The sequence below is a fragment of the Hypomesus transpacificus genome, chromosome 22, assembly GCF_021917145.1.
Source record: "Hypomesus transpacificus isolate Combined female chromosome 22, fHypTra1, whole genome shotgun sequence".
Classification (NCBI taxonomy): domain Eukaryota; kingdom Metazoa; phylum Chordata; class Actinopteri; order Osmeriformes; family Osmeridae; genus Hypomesus; species Hypomesus transpacificus.
This window is the reverse complement of record NC_061081.1, coordinates 12,704,736-12,722,647: the sequence shown is the minus strand read 5'-3', so window position 1 is coordinate 12,722,647 and position 17,912 is coordinate 12,704,736. Positions and strand designations below refer to the sequence as shown.

At 51.3% G+C, this 17,912-nt stretch overlaps 2 protein-coding genes across 7 annotated transcripts in view; one reads left to right on the top strand and one right to left on the bottom strand.

Annotated features, from left to right (window-relative positions):
* The window catches only part of tjp2a (tight junction protein 2a (zona occludens 2)), a 22,162-nt gene extending 15,195 nt beyond the window's left edge, over positions 1-6,967 (top strand). For all 6 annotated transcript variants that reach the window (XM_047044555.1, XM_047044554.1, XM_047044556.1 and 3 more), the window contains 16 exons: positions 2-113; positions 497-627; positions 996-1,080; positions 1,184-1,334; positions 1,612-1,720; positions 1,835-2,054; positions 2,224-2,411; positions 2,579-2,674; positions 2,784-2,863; positions 3,219-3,429; positions 3,556-3,656; positions 3,899-4,120; positions 4,395-4,496; positions 4,733-4,996; positions 5,601-5,686; positions 5,890-6,967. In XM_047044555.1, the coding sequence (XP_046900511.1) occupies positions 2-113; positions 497-627; positions 996-1,080; positions 1,184-1,334; positions 1,612-1,720; positions 1,835-2,054; positions 2,224-2,411; positions 2,579-2,674; positions 2,784-2,863; positions 3,219-3,429; positions 3,556-3,656; positions 3,899-4,120; positions 4,395-4,496; positions 4,733-4,996; positions 5,601-5,686; positions 5,890-6,055 (2,324 nt within the window). In that variant the 3' untranslated portion in view covers positions 6,056-6,967. The remainder of the gene's footprint in view (position 1; positions 114-496; positions 628-995; positions 1,081-1,183; positions 1,335-1,611; positions 1,721-1,834; positions 2,055-2,223; positions 2,412-2,578; positions 2,675-2,783; positions 2,864-3,218; positions 3,430-3,555; positions 3,657-3,898; positions 4,121-4,394; positions 4,497-4,732; positions 4,997-5,600; positions 5,687-5,889) is intronic.
* On the bottom strand, positions 6,637-17,912 carry apba1b (amyloid beta (A4) precursor protein-binding, family A, member 1b). The gene is made up of 13 exons (XM_047045355.1): positions 17,624-17,912; positions 14,477-15,296; positions 13,427-14,431; positions 12,991-13,170; positions 12,778-12,817; positions 12,506-12,651; positions 11,550-11,639; positions 10,651-10,851; positions 10,261-10,440; positions 9,701-9,913; positions 9,101-9,220; positions 8,624-8,764; positions 6,637-8,320 (listed from the first exon to the last, which is right to left on the bottom strand). Exons 2-13 carry the CDS (start codon positions 15,224-15,226, stop codon positions 8,249-8,251), a joined length of 3,138 nt encoding a protein of 1,045 aa, XP_046901311.1. The 5' UTR covers positions 15,227-15,296; positions 17,624-17,912; the 3' UTR covers positions 6,637-8,248.

Sequence of the window (17,912 nt, the reverse complement as noted above, 5' to 3'; positions counted from 1 at the left end):
GATCTTTCCGAGATCGAGTCGTACCGCTCCTACTCGCCGCAGGATGACCGGCGCGCCGTGCCCTCCGACCTGTCCTCCCACTCCTCCAATGAGAGGCTCCGAGAGAAGCCCAGGTGAGCAGTCACTTCCTGCCTCCTGACGTCAACACTGGAGGGACACTCAGACTACACTGCCCCCCCAAAGACACTCACTGCTCTGAGTAGAACTGAGACTGACACTCAATGGCTTCAAAGCATATTTTTTGGGGGGTTGCAGGCACATGTGTTTACATGTGGGATGGTAACACAGTTTATTCCAGTACACACATATTAAACTGTCACAGCACTGTAGCTGTGTTGGTCTACTGTACTTCAGACATCACACATTGCATTTTGCATCACCAGAGGTACGCTTGTTTAAATGTAGTTTAGTTTGAGTTTTTAACAGTTGACAATAATAGGACCCAATATATACTGTCGGTGTACGAACGTGTCACATGATCACTATTCCACCTCAGGGACGATCCTCCTAGCCGCCTTGCGAAGATGGGCGCCAAGGCAACGCCGTTCAGAGTTCCAGACCGACCTGTGGATGACACGCCTCCCCTGCCTGCTGAGAGGGAGGAGCCTCGGCCGGACACGCCCCCAGGTGCCAAGACCGGTTCTCTCTCTCTTTCCAGAACACCTGTAACCCTGGTAACACCTGTAACCCTGCACCATCACATAATGGATTAGAAGCCCGTATGAGCTCTAACATACCAGGACACAGACAGGACAGGACAGTGTTGCCAACAGAAGGTGTTATGTGTGGCGGTTGGCAGGGACGAAGCTAGAGGTTGTAAAAATGTGGGGCTCAGCCCAAACCGATGTCCTAGTATCAGTTAGATGTGAGTGTAGATAGGGGGAAACAAGCAGTGCGAGCGAGAAATGTATTTGCATTAATTTGAGTGCTACATAGTTTTTTGGAGCTTTACGTAATACAAACTTGGACTTATGTTGTTATATTTTCCTCCACAGCACCTGTCGTAACTGTTGCTCCCAAACTGCGTGCTGCACCCAAGACCCTGCTGAAGCCCAGTCTGGAGGACCAGGAGATTTACGGGTGTGTGTGTGTGTGTGTGGTTATATGACGTGCTGTACTTGTGTGACCTACCTTCATGATCTGTGTGTGTGGTTGTGTAACGTGCCCGTGTGTGTGTGTCCAGGCCCAACACAGTGATGGTGATCTTCCAGAAGGGGGACAGTGTGGGTCTGAGGCTGGCTGGGGGGAACGACGTGGGCATCTTCATCGCTGGGGTCCAGGAGGACAGCCCCGCTGAGCTGGAGGGACTACGCACCGGGGACCAGATCATGAAGGTACACACACACACATCATGAAGGTACACACACACAAGTTCAAGTCTTTTATTGTCAGACGCACAGAACAACACAGGGTCAGATTGGGCACTGAAATTCTTCGGACAAGACAACGCAAAGCAACCTGTCATAACATGACATAAGTACACAGAACATAGATTACATCTATGATAAGCTAAAATATAGTAAACCTCCTAATATGCAAATAGTTACGATCATGACAGATAGCCAAGGGTCACACACTAACCATGGCGTGTGTGTGTGTGTGCGCGCTCAGGTGAATAGCATGGACTTCAGGGGGATGCTACGAGAGGATGCTGTGCTCTACCTCCTGGAGGTCCCTAAAGGAGAGGAAGTCACTATCCTGGCCCAGAGCAAGCCTGAAGGTGTGGTCCACCTCCCGTCTGGGCACACCTCACACAGAGTACCCAGCACTTGATGACCCCTATTAGACAGTCACATCAGGAATCAGAAGTGATGTGTGTGTGTGTGTGCTCCAGTCTACCAGGACATCCTGGCCTCAGGCCGAGGAGACTCCTTCTTCATCCGGACACACTTTGAGTACGAGAAGGAAGCCCCCCAGAGCCTGCCCTTCTCCAGGGGGGAGATCTTCAAGGTGGTGGACACGCTGTACGACGGCAAGCTGGGCAACTGGCTGGCCATCCGCACGGACAAGGACAACCAGCTGCTGGAGAAGGGCATCATCCCCAACAAGAGCAGGTGTGTGTGGGGGGGGGGAGTGCATGAGTGTGAGAGTGTGTTAGTCTGTGTGAAAATGGATGCTTGTGAGTGTATGTGAGTAAATATGTATACAGGGTGTGTGTGTATACATCTTCAACAAGTGTTTTGAAATGTTTTTCCTCTTCCCCCCACCCCCCTCCCTCCCCAGAGCCGAGCAGATGTCCAACGTCCAGAACGCCCAGAGGGTAGCAGCCAACGACAACAGGGGAGACTTCTGGAGGCTGCGAGGTCAAAGGGCGGCCAAGAAGAAGGACCTGCGGAAGAGCCGGGAGGACCTGACGGCCACGCCTCTGACCACGCGCTTCCCCGCCTACGAGAGGGTGGTCCTACGAGAGGGTAGGCCCCAGACGCCAGGCCCCAGACGCCAGGCCCCAGACACCAGGCCCCAGACGCCGGCCTATCCCAGCTGGAGAGCAGCCCCATAAGAATACTGTCACTCGTTTAGCAGATGTTGTTCAAAGGGACTTGCAGTAATCCTTTCACACAATCTTGTTTGTCCTCAGCTGGCTTCAGAAGACCTGTGGTGCTCTTCGGACCCATCGCTGACGCCGCCAACGAGAAACTGGCCAATGACCTTCCTGAGGAGTTTGTCATAGCCAGTGAGTGACTGCTTTGTGGGGGTTTCCTCTGTTGTGCTGGGTCTGGAGGTGTGAGGGGTGGGTCCTTGCGGGACTGTATATGACTGCTGGGTTTGTGTGTTTCTAACAGAGACTGAGCCCAAGGATGCTGGCAGTGACAAGTCCTCAGGGGTGGTGAGACTGAACACCATCCGACAGATCATCGAACAGGTAAGACGCCCCCACCGCCATCTTCATCATCATCATCATCATCACCATCATCAACCTCTTGAACTTACAGCAACCTCATTCTCACTACCAACCTATCTCATTTCTACATCATCATCATCATCCCTTAGCCACCTCATTGTCTTGGCTTACTTTTCACAAGCCACATTATGTTAGTATCCCCCGCCCTCCAGGCCCCGCCCTCCAGCCCCCGCCCTCCAGGCCCCGCCCTCCAGGCCCCGCCCTCCAGGCCCCGCCCTCCAGGCCCCGCCCTCCAGGCCCCGCCCTCCCGTTCTTCTTCATATCAGTCTCGTCATTACCAGGCAACTTATCCTCCCTTTGTGTCTGCACCCCCCAGGACCTCCACGCCCTCCTGGACGTGACCCCCAAGGCAGTGGACACCCTGAACTACACCCAGTGGTACCCCATCGTGGTGTTCCTCAACCCAGACAGCAAGCAGGGCGTGAAGGCCATGAGGAACCGCCTGGTTCCCGGCTCCAACCGCAGCGCCCGCAAGCTGTATGAGCAGGCGGTCAAGCTGAGGAAGACCTGCGGACACCTCTTCACATGTACGCCCCTCCCTCCCCCTTCCCTCCTGGACACTTGTCTTACTCTTTGACCTGTTATTCATTTAGCAGAAACTCTGGCAACGGGAATTGGCATGTGTAGACTGACGTCTTGTGTTCTCTGTCCAGCTACTGTGGATCTGAACTCTGTGAACGATGCCTGGTACGGAAGCCTGAAGGACTCAGTCCGAGAGCAGCAGGAGAGAGCTGTGTGGGTCTGTGAGGGCAAGGTAAGGGTGTGGGACTGTGTGTGAGTGTGTTGTAGTCTGAAAGCTGTGTTTATGATCATTTTGTAATCACCTCTCTCACTCTCTTCCTCTCTTTCTACCTCCCCATCCCTCCCTCTCTCTTTTTTTCTTCCTCTCTACCTCTCCATCCCTCCCTCTCTCTTTTTTTCTTCCTCTCTACCTCTCCATCCCTCCCTCTCTCTTTTTTTCTCCCTCTCTACCTCTCCCCCCTCCTTCCCCCTCAGCTGGATGGCTCAGAGGAAGAACTGGATCTCCATGACGACCGGATGTCCTACCTGTCAACCATGTCAGCTGACTACCTGAGCATGGACAGCCGATTGACCAGCGACTACGAGGACACGGCCGACGAGGGCGGGGCTTACACTGACAACGAGCTGGACGAGCCAATGGACGAGCCGCAGGTGTCAGCCATCAGCCGCTCCTCGGAGCCCGTGCTGCCAGAGGAGGTGGGCCTTAACACCTGTCAATCATCTGTCAGTCACGTGTCACTCAACGTCAAACGGTCATTGTGTCATTCTGTTTCACGTGTGAGATTCGTATGGATGGTTTCGACTCTCCTAGCTGTGTGTTACCTCGACCATCTTTCTAACGCTCATAAAGACCCATCATCTAGACCCATCATCTAGTCAAACATGTCATTGTCATGGTTTGAATGTTGTGTTCACACATAGTGAGTGATTGTGTTCATCCAGTGTGTCTGTCTCCCCCTGCCCCCTGTAGAAGCCCCACCCTGTCCCCCCGGCACGTATGAGGAGGTCTGGGAGCAGGGAGGTCCTGAGAGACACCAGCCCTCCCCCCTCCTTTGTCCCTGAGCCCCCCAAGGTGAGACGCCTCACCCTAAACACCTCTCTCTCTCTCTCTTACCTTCTCTCTCAATGACCCCAGACCTCACCGTAACCCACACCTCATTTCAACCTTAATCCTACCCACACTCCTCACCCCAACCTTCACCCACACACCACCTAACACTCAGCCCAAACAGCGCCCTCACCCTGAAGTTTCCCTGTGGGCTTTCCTACTAACACCTCCCCTCCTATTGGTCCGGATGGTTCTCCCAGGTGAGGGCCCGTGACTCCGCCCGCGGCTACGACTCCCACTCCAGCAGCACCATCAGCAGCGAAGCCCCAGGGGGCACCAAGCCGGCTCCTCCCCCCGTGGCCGTCAAGCCCAGCCTCCCCCACCTCCCCCAGGCTCCAGCCAGCCAGGCCGGGGAGGACCCAGCCAACCGCTCCTTTTTGGGGAAGGTGAAGGCCTTCGAGCAGATGGACCACCTGGCCCGGGCCCAGAGGATGCTGGAGCTGCAGGAGGCCGAGCAGGCGCGGGTCAGTACCACCTACTTCTCCTCAGTACCACCTGCTTCTCCTCAGTACCCTCTGCTTCTCCTCAGTACCACCTGCTTCTCCCCAGTACCGCATGTTTCTCCTCAGTACCACCTGCTTCTCCTCAGTACCGCCTGCTTCTCCTCGGTACCGCCTGCTTCTCCTCAGTACCCTCTGCTTCTCCTCAGTACCGCCTGCTTCTCCTCAGTACCCTCTGCTTCTCCTCAGTACCACCTGCTTCTCCTCAGTACCACCTGCTTCTCCTCAGTACCGCCTGCTTCTCCTCAGTACCCTCTGCTTCTCCTCAGTACCACCTGCTTCTCCTCAGTACCGCCTGCTTCTCCTCAGTACCGCCTGCTTCTCCTCAGTACTGCCTGGGACTCCCCAGCCCTGCTGGCGGGGGAACGCGGAGAACATGCGTGGATCATAAACCGAGAGATTAAACTTATTTCTCTTTGTTTTCTTTTGTCTGCTGTCTTGCTCTGTCACCTTCTTTCTCTCCCTCTTTCCCTCTGTCTTGCTCTCTCTCTCCCTCTTCCCTCTGTCTTTCTCTCCATCTCTCTCCCTCCCTCTCTCTCCCTCCCTCTCTCTCCCTCCCTCTCTCTAGCTGGAAATCGCCCAGAAGCACCCAGACATCTACGCGGTCCCAATGAAGCTGCCCAAGCCCAACCTGAACCGCCCCCAGCCCATAGGGTAAGACCACGCCAGCCTCACACACACAGCTAGCCACAGCAGCTCCAACATTGAGTCTTTTGACCTTTTTGAGGAGTTGCATTGAAACGGACATAGGAAGATAGTTTCATATTTCTGAGAGAATACGCTGTATGTGACAACACAGCGTTACATGTGATGAGAGGATCCAAGAGCTCTCATGTGTCCTGCTGTGTCTCTCTCAGGTCCAGCTCCAACCCCGAGCCCCAGAACCCGCCCTCCAGGCCCCCGTACTCCGAGGCCCGCGGCCAATACCACGACGACGAGGAGGCGTACCGCCGCCAGCTGGCCGACCAGACCAGACGGGGTTACTATGGCAACCCGCAGAAATACAAAGACACGGAGCTGTAGAGTCTGAGCAGACGCCTGCCTAAGATCCACCTTCTTTTGCTTCTCCTCCAATCAGGGACTTGCTGTGTCCGAAAAGTCTTGTAGATTTGATTGGACGAGGATGTGTCCCGTGCTCTGTTAGCTCCGCCTGGTGGCGGGTCAGAGATATGACCAGATTCGAATGTGTCTTAACCGACGGTACCGATCTCAACCACGATCATCAGCCATTACTCCTTTTCCCTGGCCTCTCCGAGTCATCACTAATGCTTGCTGATGGAAGTCGCGTACCCTGTAGAGTCTGTATGTATGTGTGCCCCACGGTTGTTTTTATAAACCTGACATTTTCAGTGTATTTATCTTTTACTTTCCATTCACGTATCCGATGCAGTATAAAACAGCTTATGCAACTAAATGTAGCTACAGCTGCTCTCTGTGATCAGCCAGTGCTTGGCTAGAAGCTGGAGTATCTGTCCTTATATTTCTAATGTTGCTTCATCCATCCAGATGTAGTAGTTGTATTCCTCCGTGTTGAGGGGTGGTGCTTGTGGAGCCTCCTGTATGGGAACCAGCACGTTTTAAAATGCCTTACACGCTTGGGGATGTCTGTTCACTGAAAGGACAAGCAAGCATGAAGCTCTTGGTCCCAATGTTGTTACCATCGGGTATGGTTTGAGAAGAAAAAAAAAGCTTGTTTTATTTCTTTTGTGTATTAGTTTCATAGAGACAGTCACTGTTCTGGCGTCTCCTGTGCGTATACTATATATATATATATATATATATATAAATATATGCGCGTATACTCAGAGACGCTCATCTTTTTATACCAGAGAATCACAATATACGTCTTCATGTCTGTTTCTTTATACTGAATGTCTGATTCTTTATCGATCGAGTACTCAAATTTCTGGAATAAATACAAATAAATAATTGTTACTCGTGTCTTTTATTGTTTGAATTCTGGACAATTGTTATTCATATTCTGCTCGACCTCGGTGGCCCTGAGGTTCACACCGGGTGTGGGTGACTTTTTACAACCGTCTCTGGAGAAGGTGATCCCTCACTGAAGTCATCGGTTCTACGTTCCCAACTCGACATATCGCATAATGGGAACATGAACATTTAGATTTCTGTTGCCCAGCACTCCGGTGAGTCTCACTATAGCAGGCCTACACCTGTGGGAACATATCAAATGGTTGGAGTCACACAATCGCTAAAGGTCATAGCTTAATGCTTCCTTGTAGCTTGTAACTAGCCTAGTTCTACATGTTAGTTGTTTTGAAGCTTTGTTCCAATAAGAAAAAAGGGTAATATTTCTGAAATATTTTTTACTTTTATATGGGAAACATTTGACCAGGAGACAACAGGAGGGTTAATGTTTAACAGAATATTGAATTGGGGAACAGAAATGCACCTGTGTTGGGTGAGTATGTGTCTTAGCACACAACGTGTTCTGCAACATTGTTTTACAACCACCAACATTTGGAGTTTGCTGTATGCTGGGGCAGTGTGCAAGCACTTTAATACAATATTTGATCCAAAATGTTCACCCCCAGAAATAAATATTGGTGAATAAAAAAGTCTCTCCAACACAACGCACAAATTAAGTGGGAAACATTTGTATAAATACAAGTTCAGTAAACAAATAGAAAAAACTTTGGAAAGCCTGACCTTCACCTTAGCTAGTTTGTAAATTAGCTTAGCATAGTTGACATACGCCACTGTCATCTTTACTCCACGCTATTTTGGTCCAGTTAACAACTCGTCTTTCGGATGACCAAAAGTTTAAACCTAAATGTTTAATAGCAGTAATATAAGTACATTCATAGGACTCAAATACCAAAGATATTCCTTACTTTCTACACCGCCCTCTAAATATGCTCGTTCAATTTCACAGTTGTCTTTGGTACTGATAAAACACGTCACGTTAACACTGCCAAGTGGATTAATCTGTGCCTTCTTACTCGGGAGCAGAGGCTCCAGCCACGGTCATACGATGTCATGACAGTAACAGATTAAGGCAAGTCAGTGCTGAGATGAACATTAAGTACAGTGTGACATCAAACACGACTAGGTAAAAAACAAGCAATAGGTCCAAGACTGTGTGAGCAAACTGAAGTGAAGAAATAACTTGGTAAGAGGTGGGAGGAGTGAGAGGGTACAGGGGTGAGTTTGGAAGGGTGGTAGGGGGTTTTGAGGGTTGTGTGATGCAGTCAGTCAAATGTAGACAGGCTGTTCCTGGGCTGTCAGCAGACGGTACATGGCTGCCGGCATTGTCTTCATGTGGATCTGAAAACAGATTTCTTTTTATTATTAATGAGCGTTTATCCAAATAGTGCACACAGAAAGTACTGCAGATAATTAAGAATCTCAAGTACAGTTCTCACAGTATGGTTAGACCCTTAGAGTACACTGTATTTCCCAATGTGTTACTTCAATTATAATTCTTAATATATTTTGCAGACGCTCATCCAAAGCAAACACAGAAGGGGTTTTGAAACTGTGACCTTGATGCGCAGACAAATGCTCTAACCGCTGAGCTGCACTCACCCCTAAATCAAGGCACCTGCTGCATGACTAAAATGTACGTACTTCGCCCACGGCGTTGGACAGGATGTGGACGATCTTCTCGTGGGGCGTGGCCACCACGCTCTGGCTGTTGATCTCGATGATGCGGTGACCCACCCTGACCCCGCCCCTCTCCGCTATCCCGCCCCTCATCAAGCTGCAGATCTGTGGGGGGAGGGGGGGAAACAGAAATGGGAGGAGGAGGGTTGGAAGAGAGAGGAGAGAGGGAGGAAATAAAGAGGAGGAGAGAGGAACAGGAACAATATACAAAATCAATGTTATTCCTGTACTGTTTCTACTGACATAAGGTGATAAAACACTTTCTAATGAAAAACAGCAAACTACAGCAGTTAAACCCTAACAAATATAATACCACTATTTACTTATTAAAAGCTACAAATGTTAATGCTATACTCTGCCCAGCCTGACACTGACCACAGAGAAGGAGAAGTAGCTAACATTACACACACAGAACTAGGGGGACAGCTTCCTGATACCCACAATGCCGTTCTGTACGCTGAAGCCCAGCTGGTATCGTAGGTCCGGTCTGCGTATGAGCACCATGGTAACAGGAGGACACTTGACCATGTTCATCTTGATCCTGGACTGGGGCTTCAGACCCTAGAGGGGGGGAAGGGGGGGAGGGGGGACAGGTTGGGGTTAGGAACAGGAAGAAAACAGAGGAAAGAGAGAAAGCAGCAGAGATAGAAACAAAGAGAATGAGAGCGTGAGAGAGAAGAAGCCAAAATGAAAGACGGAGAGAGACGGAGAAAGAGGGATCAAAGAAAGAATGAGAGAGTGAGAAAGATGCAGGCAAAGAGAGAGGGAAAGCGAGAAAAAGAGCCAGAGCAATAGACAGGGAGAGAGAGACAGACAGGGAGAGAGAGAGACAGACAGGGAGAGAGAGACAGACAGGGAGAGAGAGAGAGAGACAGACAGGGAGAGAGAGACAGACAGGGAGAGAGAGAGACAGACAGGGAGAGAGAGACAGACAGGGAGAGAGAGACAGACAGGGAGAGAGAGAGACAGACAGGGAGAGAGACAGACAGGGAGAGAGAGAGACAGACAGGGAGAGAGAGAGAAACAGAGAGACAGACAGACCTTGATGATGCTCTGGCAGGTATTGAGAGGCAGTCCCACCAGACTGGTGCCGTTAATGGTCATTATCTGGTCTCCGATGTTGAGCCGACCGGACTTCTCCGCCGGCCCAGAATGCATCATGCTGGCGATGATGACGGTGGGCAGGATGGAGCCCCAGCCGCTCTCCACGATCACCACGCCCAGAATCTCCCCCTTCTGCTTCTCTATGTACACCTGAGATATGAGAGAGAAACCGAGGATTTCATTTCTTAGCCCATTAGATTAGCTACAGTGTCATATTACATGTTCTACTGTGTTTCCACTGTAAAATGCATTGCTTACAGATGGCACAGTAACACTGAGTGGGGTTTTGGCAGTCAGACGTAGTCAGACATTTGCATAACTTCCTGCTAACGATGACACGCACGTTTGTGTCTGTGGTTGTGGCTGACCGTCAAGCTGACCGACCTCTTACATTCAAACTCTCCAACCACCTTTATCTCCACCACAAACAACCAAATCTCCTCCTCCACAAAGCTGCCCGCTTGTCTCTCTCTCCCGCCCCCCGCTGGCACGCTCACGTCTCTGCAGTTCTCCGACTTGGAGAAGTGGATGAGGTCATCGTTGTACATGTCCTGGGTGTTGAGCAGGTCGCTGTACTCCCGCTGGCTCAGGTCCTCAGGGTCGATGCCATTGGCTCTCAGGAACTCCTGGTAGGCCACACTGAACGCCTGGCCGATGGACTGAGCTATCAGCTGGGCCTGGGGGAGGAGACAAGAGGGAGAGAGCAAGAAAGAGAGGGAGATTGAAAGAAAGATAGAGACATAGATAGAGAGAGAGACCAAGAGAGAGAGAGACCAAGAGAGAGAGAGACAGGCAAACCAGAGTGGGAGAGACACATTTAGAGCACTATGTAATCCCTGATCACACTTCTGTCCTGAACACACACGTTCAAACACACACACACTTACATCCTCCGACTCGAACACGTGGCACACCATCCTGTACTGGCGCCGGTCGTCACGGGCGCTGCCCGGGTGTTCGTTGGTTTGGTCCAGATTGTCCTGAGCACTTCTGGACCGTACCATCTTCCCCCGGGCCATCAGAACCACCATGTTCCCGATGTCTGCTATGTAGGAGATGGTCCTCAGGGGAAGGTCCATCAGAGACTCCTGCAGAGCAACACAGCAGGTAGGATGAGGAGGCGGTCAGATGGCTGAGTGGTTAGGGAGTCGGGCTATTAATCAGAAGGTTGTTGGTTCGATTCCCGGTCGTGCCAAATTACATTGTGTCCTTGGGCAAGGCACTTCACCCTACTTGCTTCGGGGAGAATGTCCCTGTACTTACTGTAAGTCGCTCTGGATAAGAGCATCTGCTAAATGACTAAAAGTAAAGTAAAAGGATGAGACCAGCAGGCTCAGAGACCAGCAGGCTCAGAGACCAGCAGCCTCAGAGACCAGCAGCCTCAGAGACCATGTCTCATAAGACATCCCGGGCTCGTGCTTTTGAAAAGCCTTAGGACATTATTATTAAGTGCTACGAGAATAGCATTATTAATAAGTCCTATGAGAGGGATAGTGTTATTGATAAGTCCTCCGAGAAGGGTAGTGTTATTGATAAGTCCTATGAGAGGGATAGTGGTATTGATCACAGTCAGGACACCATTAGAAAGCCCAGGATGTAATCTCTCAAATGGACAAAAGAAACGAAACACAAGGGCAGTATAGTTACAAATGTGTTCGCCTAAAAATAATGTCTAGTAGGGGACACATGAATGAAGGAGGATTCAGGTGTCCATTGGCTAGTGTTATTGATAAACATGACTACTGATGAGACCTAAGGCAGAGCTTGTGTGAAGGATAAGTCCTACCTGATTATCAGCGTGCAGAACTTTGATCCTCTGTGTGGACATAAAGAGATCTACTTCTGTCGAGGCTGGGAGTTCAGTCTCGGGGGGCTGCTGGGGGAGGAGGGGGGAGGGAGGGAGAGAATAGGGGAGGAAGGAGAGGGGAAGAGTTTCACCACACACATCCTACAGTCTCATTTAGAACAGGCACATCCAAAATAAAGAATATAGATTAATAGAATATAGAACAATATTTAAATAAAGAATTTAAATATTGTTTTCATTTCCATACAGAACCGCACAGTGAATGTTAGGCTAGTAAGATCTATGAAAACCAGCGGTTACCTTCTTCCTGTTTTTGGCTTGTTTCTGGGCAGCCTGCGTTGAAGAGGGGAGCAGCAGAAACAGAGACGGAGAGGACACGGACGGACAGAGCGACAGGTCAAAACAGACAAGGCTTGAGGTGGTGGCCACACCGGATTGGCTGAGACAGAGGCTGGTTGTTCAAAATGGAATATTATGGGATGTGAGGTTTTAAGGGTGTGTGGGGGGAGGGGGGGCGAGTTGTGATGGTTAGCTGTCTGTCACTTCTGACACCACACAAGTATTTTCCCCAGGGGTTAGAGAGTCAATATCATGAGCGTCTCTGATATGTCACCAGGACACAAGCACGACACTATATCTGAACACCAGCTCCTCTCACACTGGCTCTACGCTTCTCAACGACAGAAATACTGTCATACATATGGTATGCTTGTTATTTCGCTGATGTAACTTGTAAACGATAAAAAAAAATTTGAGCGTCCGTTAAATGAGTAAAATGTTAAAATGTGGATGTACTGTTGGTCGGTTGGCTGTGGCAGTGGAAATCAGAGTGACACAGCGAAGGGGAAAGAAAGGAGGCGAAGGGAGGAGAGAGGAGGCTGGGGGAGGAGAGAGGAGGCCAGGGGAGGAGAGAGGAGGCCAGTATTGAGACTCACCCGGACTCTGCTCATGGCCTCCTGGGCTTGCTGCATGCGGGCCGTCTTTGTGGGCGTCCTCTCCGACAGCAGGTGGGTGGAGCCAAGGTAGCTCGCCGCAAAGATGATGCCGTCGATGAGGTCATCTGGGTCACATGGTCCAGGGACTGTCAGGGTCATAAAAGGGGTTTATATTTTATTAATGGTATATATATGGCAGTATGGCATGTATGAATACATTATATATAACATGTATTTATGAATTCAAGGTAATGATGTTCAGTGTCACTCACCCTCCACAAATGTAGGAAAGGAGGGCATTGCTCGTCGTATCTGAAATGTTCAAACGTGGAGTATAAATCTCTCTGTAGTTATCCTCGTAATGACAGTGTAGCACTGTGAACTTCAAATATCAACCCTTCTTAAAGTAAATTGAGCATCGGTGTCACGTACAGCTTCCTGTCTGATGGTACGCCACACCTGATTGGCTATATCAGTTGAGTTACCTCTTCTATGGTGGGCTGAGGCAGCCTGGGAGGCTCCCTCTGCTGGGATTGGTGAGTTCTAGAAGACTCCGCCCTCACATTGAAGGCAGGCTCTGGGATTGGAGCAGAAGCTGTAGTAGGAGCTGGGGCATAGAGGGATGGAGACTGAGAGAAAGATTGGGAGGGGGACTGGGGAATAGACTGATAGAGGAAAAGACCGGAAAGGGGGGGAGAGAAGAGAAGAGAGGAGGGCTAGTCAGTGCATTACGCATTGCCACTTTTCAGACTCCAACGAAATGTATCTAAGATATTTTAAAGGGCTGAACTTACTTACATTAAACTTGCCCAAAGCTCATTACATTAAACCTCCTTAAAGTTAATCTAACATTTAGCAGAACTATTTCACAAGCTCTGAGCTCTGAGTTATGCCGTTATTTGGTGTTGTGTGTACACTCACGGTGTTGTTGCCCCCTAGTGGCTGTGAGGGGAACTCCTCCTCTGAAGGACTGACCTCCTGCCTCATCACCCAGACTGGCTCTACGGAGCGGTCAGGGGTGTACGGGGACCGCACGGTCTTAATCTTCACCTCCTCTATGGCCTCTTTGATATCCTTAATAGCCAGAGTGATCGCATCTCCCGATCCCCTCGCACTCTTCTCCGAGAGGCCCGTCTCATCCTGGGACTCGCCTGGACCGGCCCTGCCAGGGCGAGGGCACTCTACCTGGGCTTCTGCCACAGCGTGCCTGGTGGGTGGCGGCAGATTGTGGGAACTGAGGCTCTCCCTGGAGCTGTCGCCCTCGCCGTCTGAATGCCCGTTGTAGTGGTGAAGCCTGGATCCCACGGAGGTCCCCTGCCAGGCACTGGGCCGGTGGGATCCCACGTCCCTGCTCTGTCTGGGGGCTCGGAGATCGCGATCAGCGGGGTGGGGCTCTGGAGCTTCCCTGGGTCTGTGTCTGTGGCTGGGGTGGGACTGGTCCGCTCTCCTCCCTGACCTCCTACCAGGCTCCCTTGGCAGCTCTGGGTAGGACACCTTGAGGGGCTCAGGGAAGGAGCTGGGGTAGGATTTGGCATAGGGCTCGGAGTAGGACTCTGAAAAGGGCTCGTGGTTGGAATGCGGGTGAGCCTGGGTGTAAAAGTCAGCGTAGGTTTTGGGGTAGGAGGTGGAGTAGCAGTAGGAATCTGGGCTTCTCTCGTCGTCGGGTAAAGGGTCGTCGTCGGGGGTGGGGCTCTGGCTGGGATCCTCGTCGTATTGGTCAAAGTGGTCCAGTTGATGACGCAGAGGCGGGAAGTTGGGCGTGTCCGGGGACGAGGGGGTGGATGGTGATAGGAGGGGGGGAGGGCTGTGGGGAGGAGCCTCCATGCTCAGAGAGGCAGCACTCTCTGTGTCAGAGCATGGGTCGTTTGCTCCCTCTTCCTCCTCATCCCTCCCTCCATCCTCACCTCTTTCAACCCCCACGTCTTCTCCTCCCTCCTCTCCTATACCCCCTCCTTCATCTTCCTCTGCCTCCTCTCCTCCCTCCTCTCTTTCAACCCCTTCTTCATCCTCTCCTCCATCTTTTTCTTCATGTTGCTCCTCCTCTACATATTCATCTTCCCATCCTTCATCCTCCTCTGGGTTCTTCCCCTCCGCACTAGTATACTGAGCTCTGATTGGATGGCCCCCTTCGGCTTCTTCCTGGTTGTCCTCCAAGAGGGGGAAGGGAAGGGGGGAGGGAGGGAGCTGGTCCTCGGGGGTCAAATCTGGGGTGAGGAAATCCACCTTGTGGTCTGTAGGTGTTACTATAGCAACAGGAGTGAGGTCAGGCGCTGCGGCGTCCTGTGATTGGTGGTTCAGAGGGGCGTGTGCCACACGCTGCTGTTCCATTGGTCCATCGGGCGTCCGTCTCTCCCGAGGAGGGTCGGGCGACTGCGGCGGTCTCTGCCTGTGACCTCTGACCCTCGGGGCGCTGTCTCCCTGGCGACGGTAGCGGGCCACGCCCGGGCGCGGGGGGGGGTGCGTGAGGTGGGGCTCAGGGTCGTGACCCGGGGAGGGTCGCTTGCGGTGTCGGGGGGGCCCGCGCCCCTGGTGATGCTGGTGAGGAGGAGGATGATGATGATGAGGGTTGTGCTCGTCCTGGCCCATCATCTGACAGGGTCTCCAGCTCCTCCGGACAGGCTCCCCCGCAGTGCCGTTGGGCTGGCGGCTACGAGCCGCCCTAGGCTCCTCCCCCACGGCTCCCGGAGATCTAAGCTCCTCCCCCTGCTCCCTCTGACTCATGCTGCTCTGGTCTGTTCACGTTCTGAGCATGCTCCTTAGGTTTCCAAGGAAATGCTAATCGAAGCACTGCCTGGGGAGGGAGGGGGGAGAATGCAAACACTAAGGTCAAACACGGTCAAGGGTGAAGGCTAACAGAGGTCAGTGTGAAAATGGGATTTGCATGATGGGAGACCATGATGTACACGAGGGACGAGGGACATTCAATTTTCACGTTCACAACCTTGTGGCTAATTTGGGATCTGCCCTCCCACACACGCGTACAAACATGCTCACACACAAACACACACACACACAGACAGACACACGCTCACACACACTGAGCCAGTCTTCATGGTAACAGATTGGCAGAGCTGTACGGGCAGGCCCTCACTACCCTCTGGGGAGAAAATGAAATCCCAGAGGATTCATCTGGGTTTTAATCTGAGCTGTAACACCCCCCACCTCTCACACACATCACCACTACTACTACTAGGATTCACCAGCACTTCAGCAGCTGGCAGATGGCAGAAGAGGAGGATGAAGAGGAGCAGGGGGGTGATTAAGAGGAGGAGGAAGAGGAGGGACCCAGCCCTGGTTTCAGAGAAGAGACCTCAATGAGCGAGGGAGGGAGGGAGGGGATATTGCATATATATTTCATGGTAGAGATAAACCCTGTGTTGCTCTCTTCATGCAAATCTTCCAGCGCTGCCAGAAAATTAGATAACGTCCATGAGCTCCATATTCACCGGCCTTAATAAGCTTAGTCATGTTTCAGGGATAACACACTCGTTATCACTGGTGCTTAAGCCTCTAGGCCTGCACCTCCAATGAGACTCCAACAGGAAGTATGTGTTAGGTCTCTGGGAGCAGACAGGAAGCAGATTGAAGGGCCAGGGCTAAATGGAGGCTAGGGCTAAATGGAAGCTAAATGGCCGAAGTTAAAGGTTAATTCACCAGCAGATGACAAGGACATCAGGGAGCAGACACTGTAGACACTGCAAAAGGACAGACACTGTGGTCTGTGCCTGTACCATGGAGGTCTGTGCCTGTACCATGGAGGTCTGTGCCTGTACCATGGAGGTCTGAGCCTGTACCATGGAGGTCTGTGCCTGTACCATGGAGGTCTGTGCCTGTACCATGGAGGTCTGAGCCTGTACCATGGAGGTCTGAGCCTGTACCATGGAGGTCTGAGCCTGTACCATGGAGGTCTATGCCTGTACCATGGAGGTCTGTGCCTGTACCATGGAGGTCTGTGCCTGTACCATGGAGGTCTGTGCCTGTACCATGGAGGTCTGAGCCTGTACCATGGAGGTCTGTGCCTGTACCATGGAGGTCTGAGCCTGTACCATGGAGGTCTGAGCCTGTACCATGGAGGTCTGAGCGTGTCGGGGCAAAGGTCTGTGGGGGTCGGGGTGGTGCCCGGGTCACAGATGGCATGGCTGTGCTACCAGCGGAGGGATCAGGGCCAGGTTAGCAACACTGGGAGCTGGGTACTGTACCTCCATCTGTCAGGCCCCAGAGAGAGCCACATGGATGGGATTTATACCAGCCCATTAACTCACTGATCTGACCCCAGCACACATAGCCTACACTCATGACACAGACACACACACACATGCATACACACGCACATTTGGAAGTTGACATTTTTGGTTGCATTCTTTTAACACGTTACGGGGACTGAGCGGATTGGATTAAGTCATAAACAAGGAGCTGTTGACAAAAGCTTTTATTTTGAAAGTCCCACACCGTAAACCGTTTCCATGAGGACCGTTATTTCTGGCAGCCGTTGACCGTGGAGAAATTGAAGCTGACAACCTACTATAGCCTAGATGGGATACAAATTCGTTCGGGACAAGAACATAAAAATATTTTGTTTTTTTCAATTGTTTAAAATGTCCTCTTTCACAAACCCCTACGTTAATATCACCAATAAAATATCTAACATGTTTCAACGTAAGACTTGAGTCTGTCAAATTGATATAGGCTTCTCTTAATATTTGTTGCACCATACTGTCAGTTGTGCCCGGTTACGTGGTCACAAACGCCCTCTCGTATGTTGTCACGGTTTCCAGACGTGGGACCATCGAAAAACTGTGCGTGGGACACAGCCTGCTGGCAAAGAAGTGCATCTGGACCATTTAATGCAAATAGCAATCCGCCAAAACAACCGGTGTTCAACCAGGCTACGTGTCAGCATAACCCGAGACCGAGGGCTTGAGATACCACCTTGTGACATGTTTCTATTCGCTTGTACCTGCGTATCGTCAGGCACAGTAAAAGCTTCCAATGACACAATCGTTCAATCGATGTAATAATTTGCAAGTAGCGTACACCGAAATTGTGGACACACGTCGTCCCAGGCTACAGTCGTTGCCAATCTCCTTATAGCTGGTAGATATGAGAAATATATTTTACCTGTGTCTTAGGAGCGGGTAGATCGTATTACGGTCCGCCTCGCCATCTTCCAGTCTATCTCGGTCCCTTTGACAACTTGCATAGATTGGGCCCAAGCGGTCAGCCCCTCCTTCTGCACGGTGACATCAGAGCGGATTACTGATGCACAAAGCGCCTTTCAAAGACTGCTGTAACAACATATATTGACGGTGCTGCGCCGGTGGTGCCGTATTTATGACCACCCGTTCTGCTCTGCACCACTTTTACGCTCACGGAAAAAGAGACGCCGCCAATTCACTCCCTGGCCGCA

Excerpts from the sequence above, each read along its gene's own strand:
- apba1b (XM_047045355.1), bottom strand. The coding sequence starts at position 15,226 with ATGAGTCAGAGGGAGCAGGGGGAGGAGCTTAGATCTCCGGGAGCCGTG. Across the intron at positions 14,432-14,476 it reads AAAGAGAGGAGGGAGGAGAG|GAAGACGTGGGGGTTGAAAG; the intron begins GAGGCAGAGGAA and ends GAGGAGGGAGGA. Across the intron at positions 10,441-10,650 it reads ACGTGTTCGAGTCGGAGGAT|GCCCAGCTGATAGCTCAGTC; the intron begins GTAAGTGTGTGT and ends CTCCTCCCCCAG.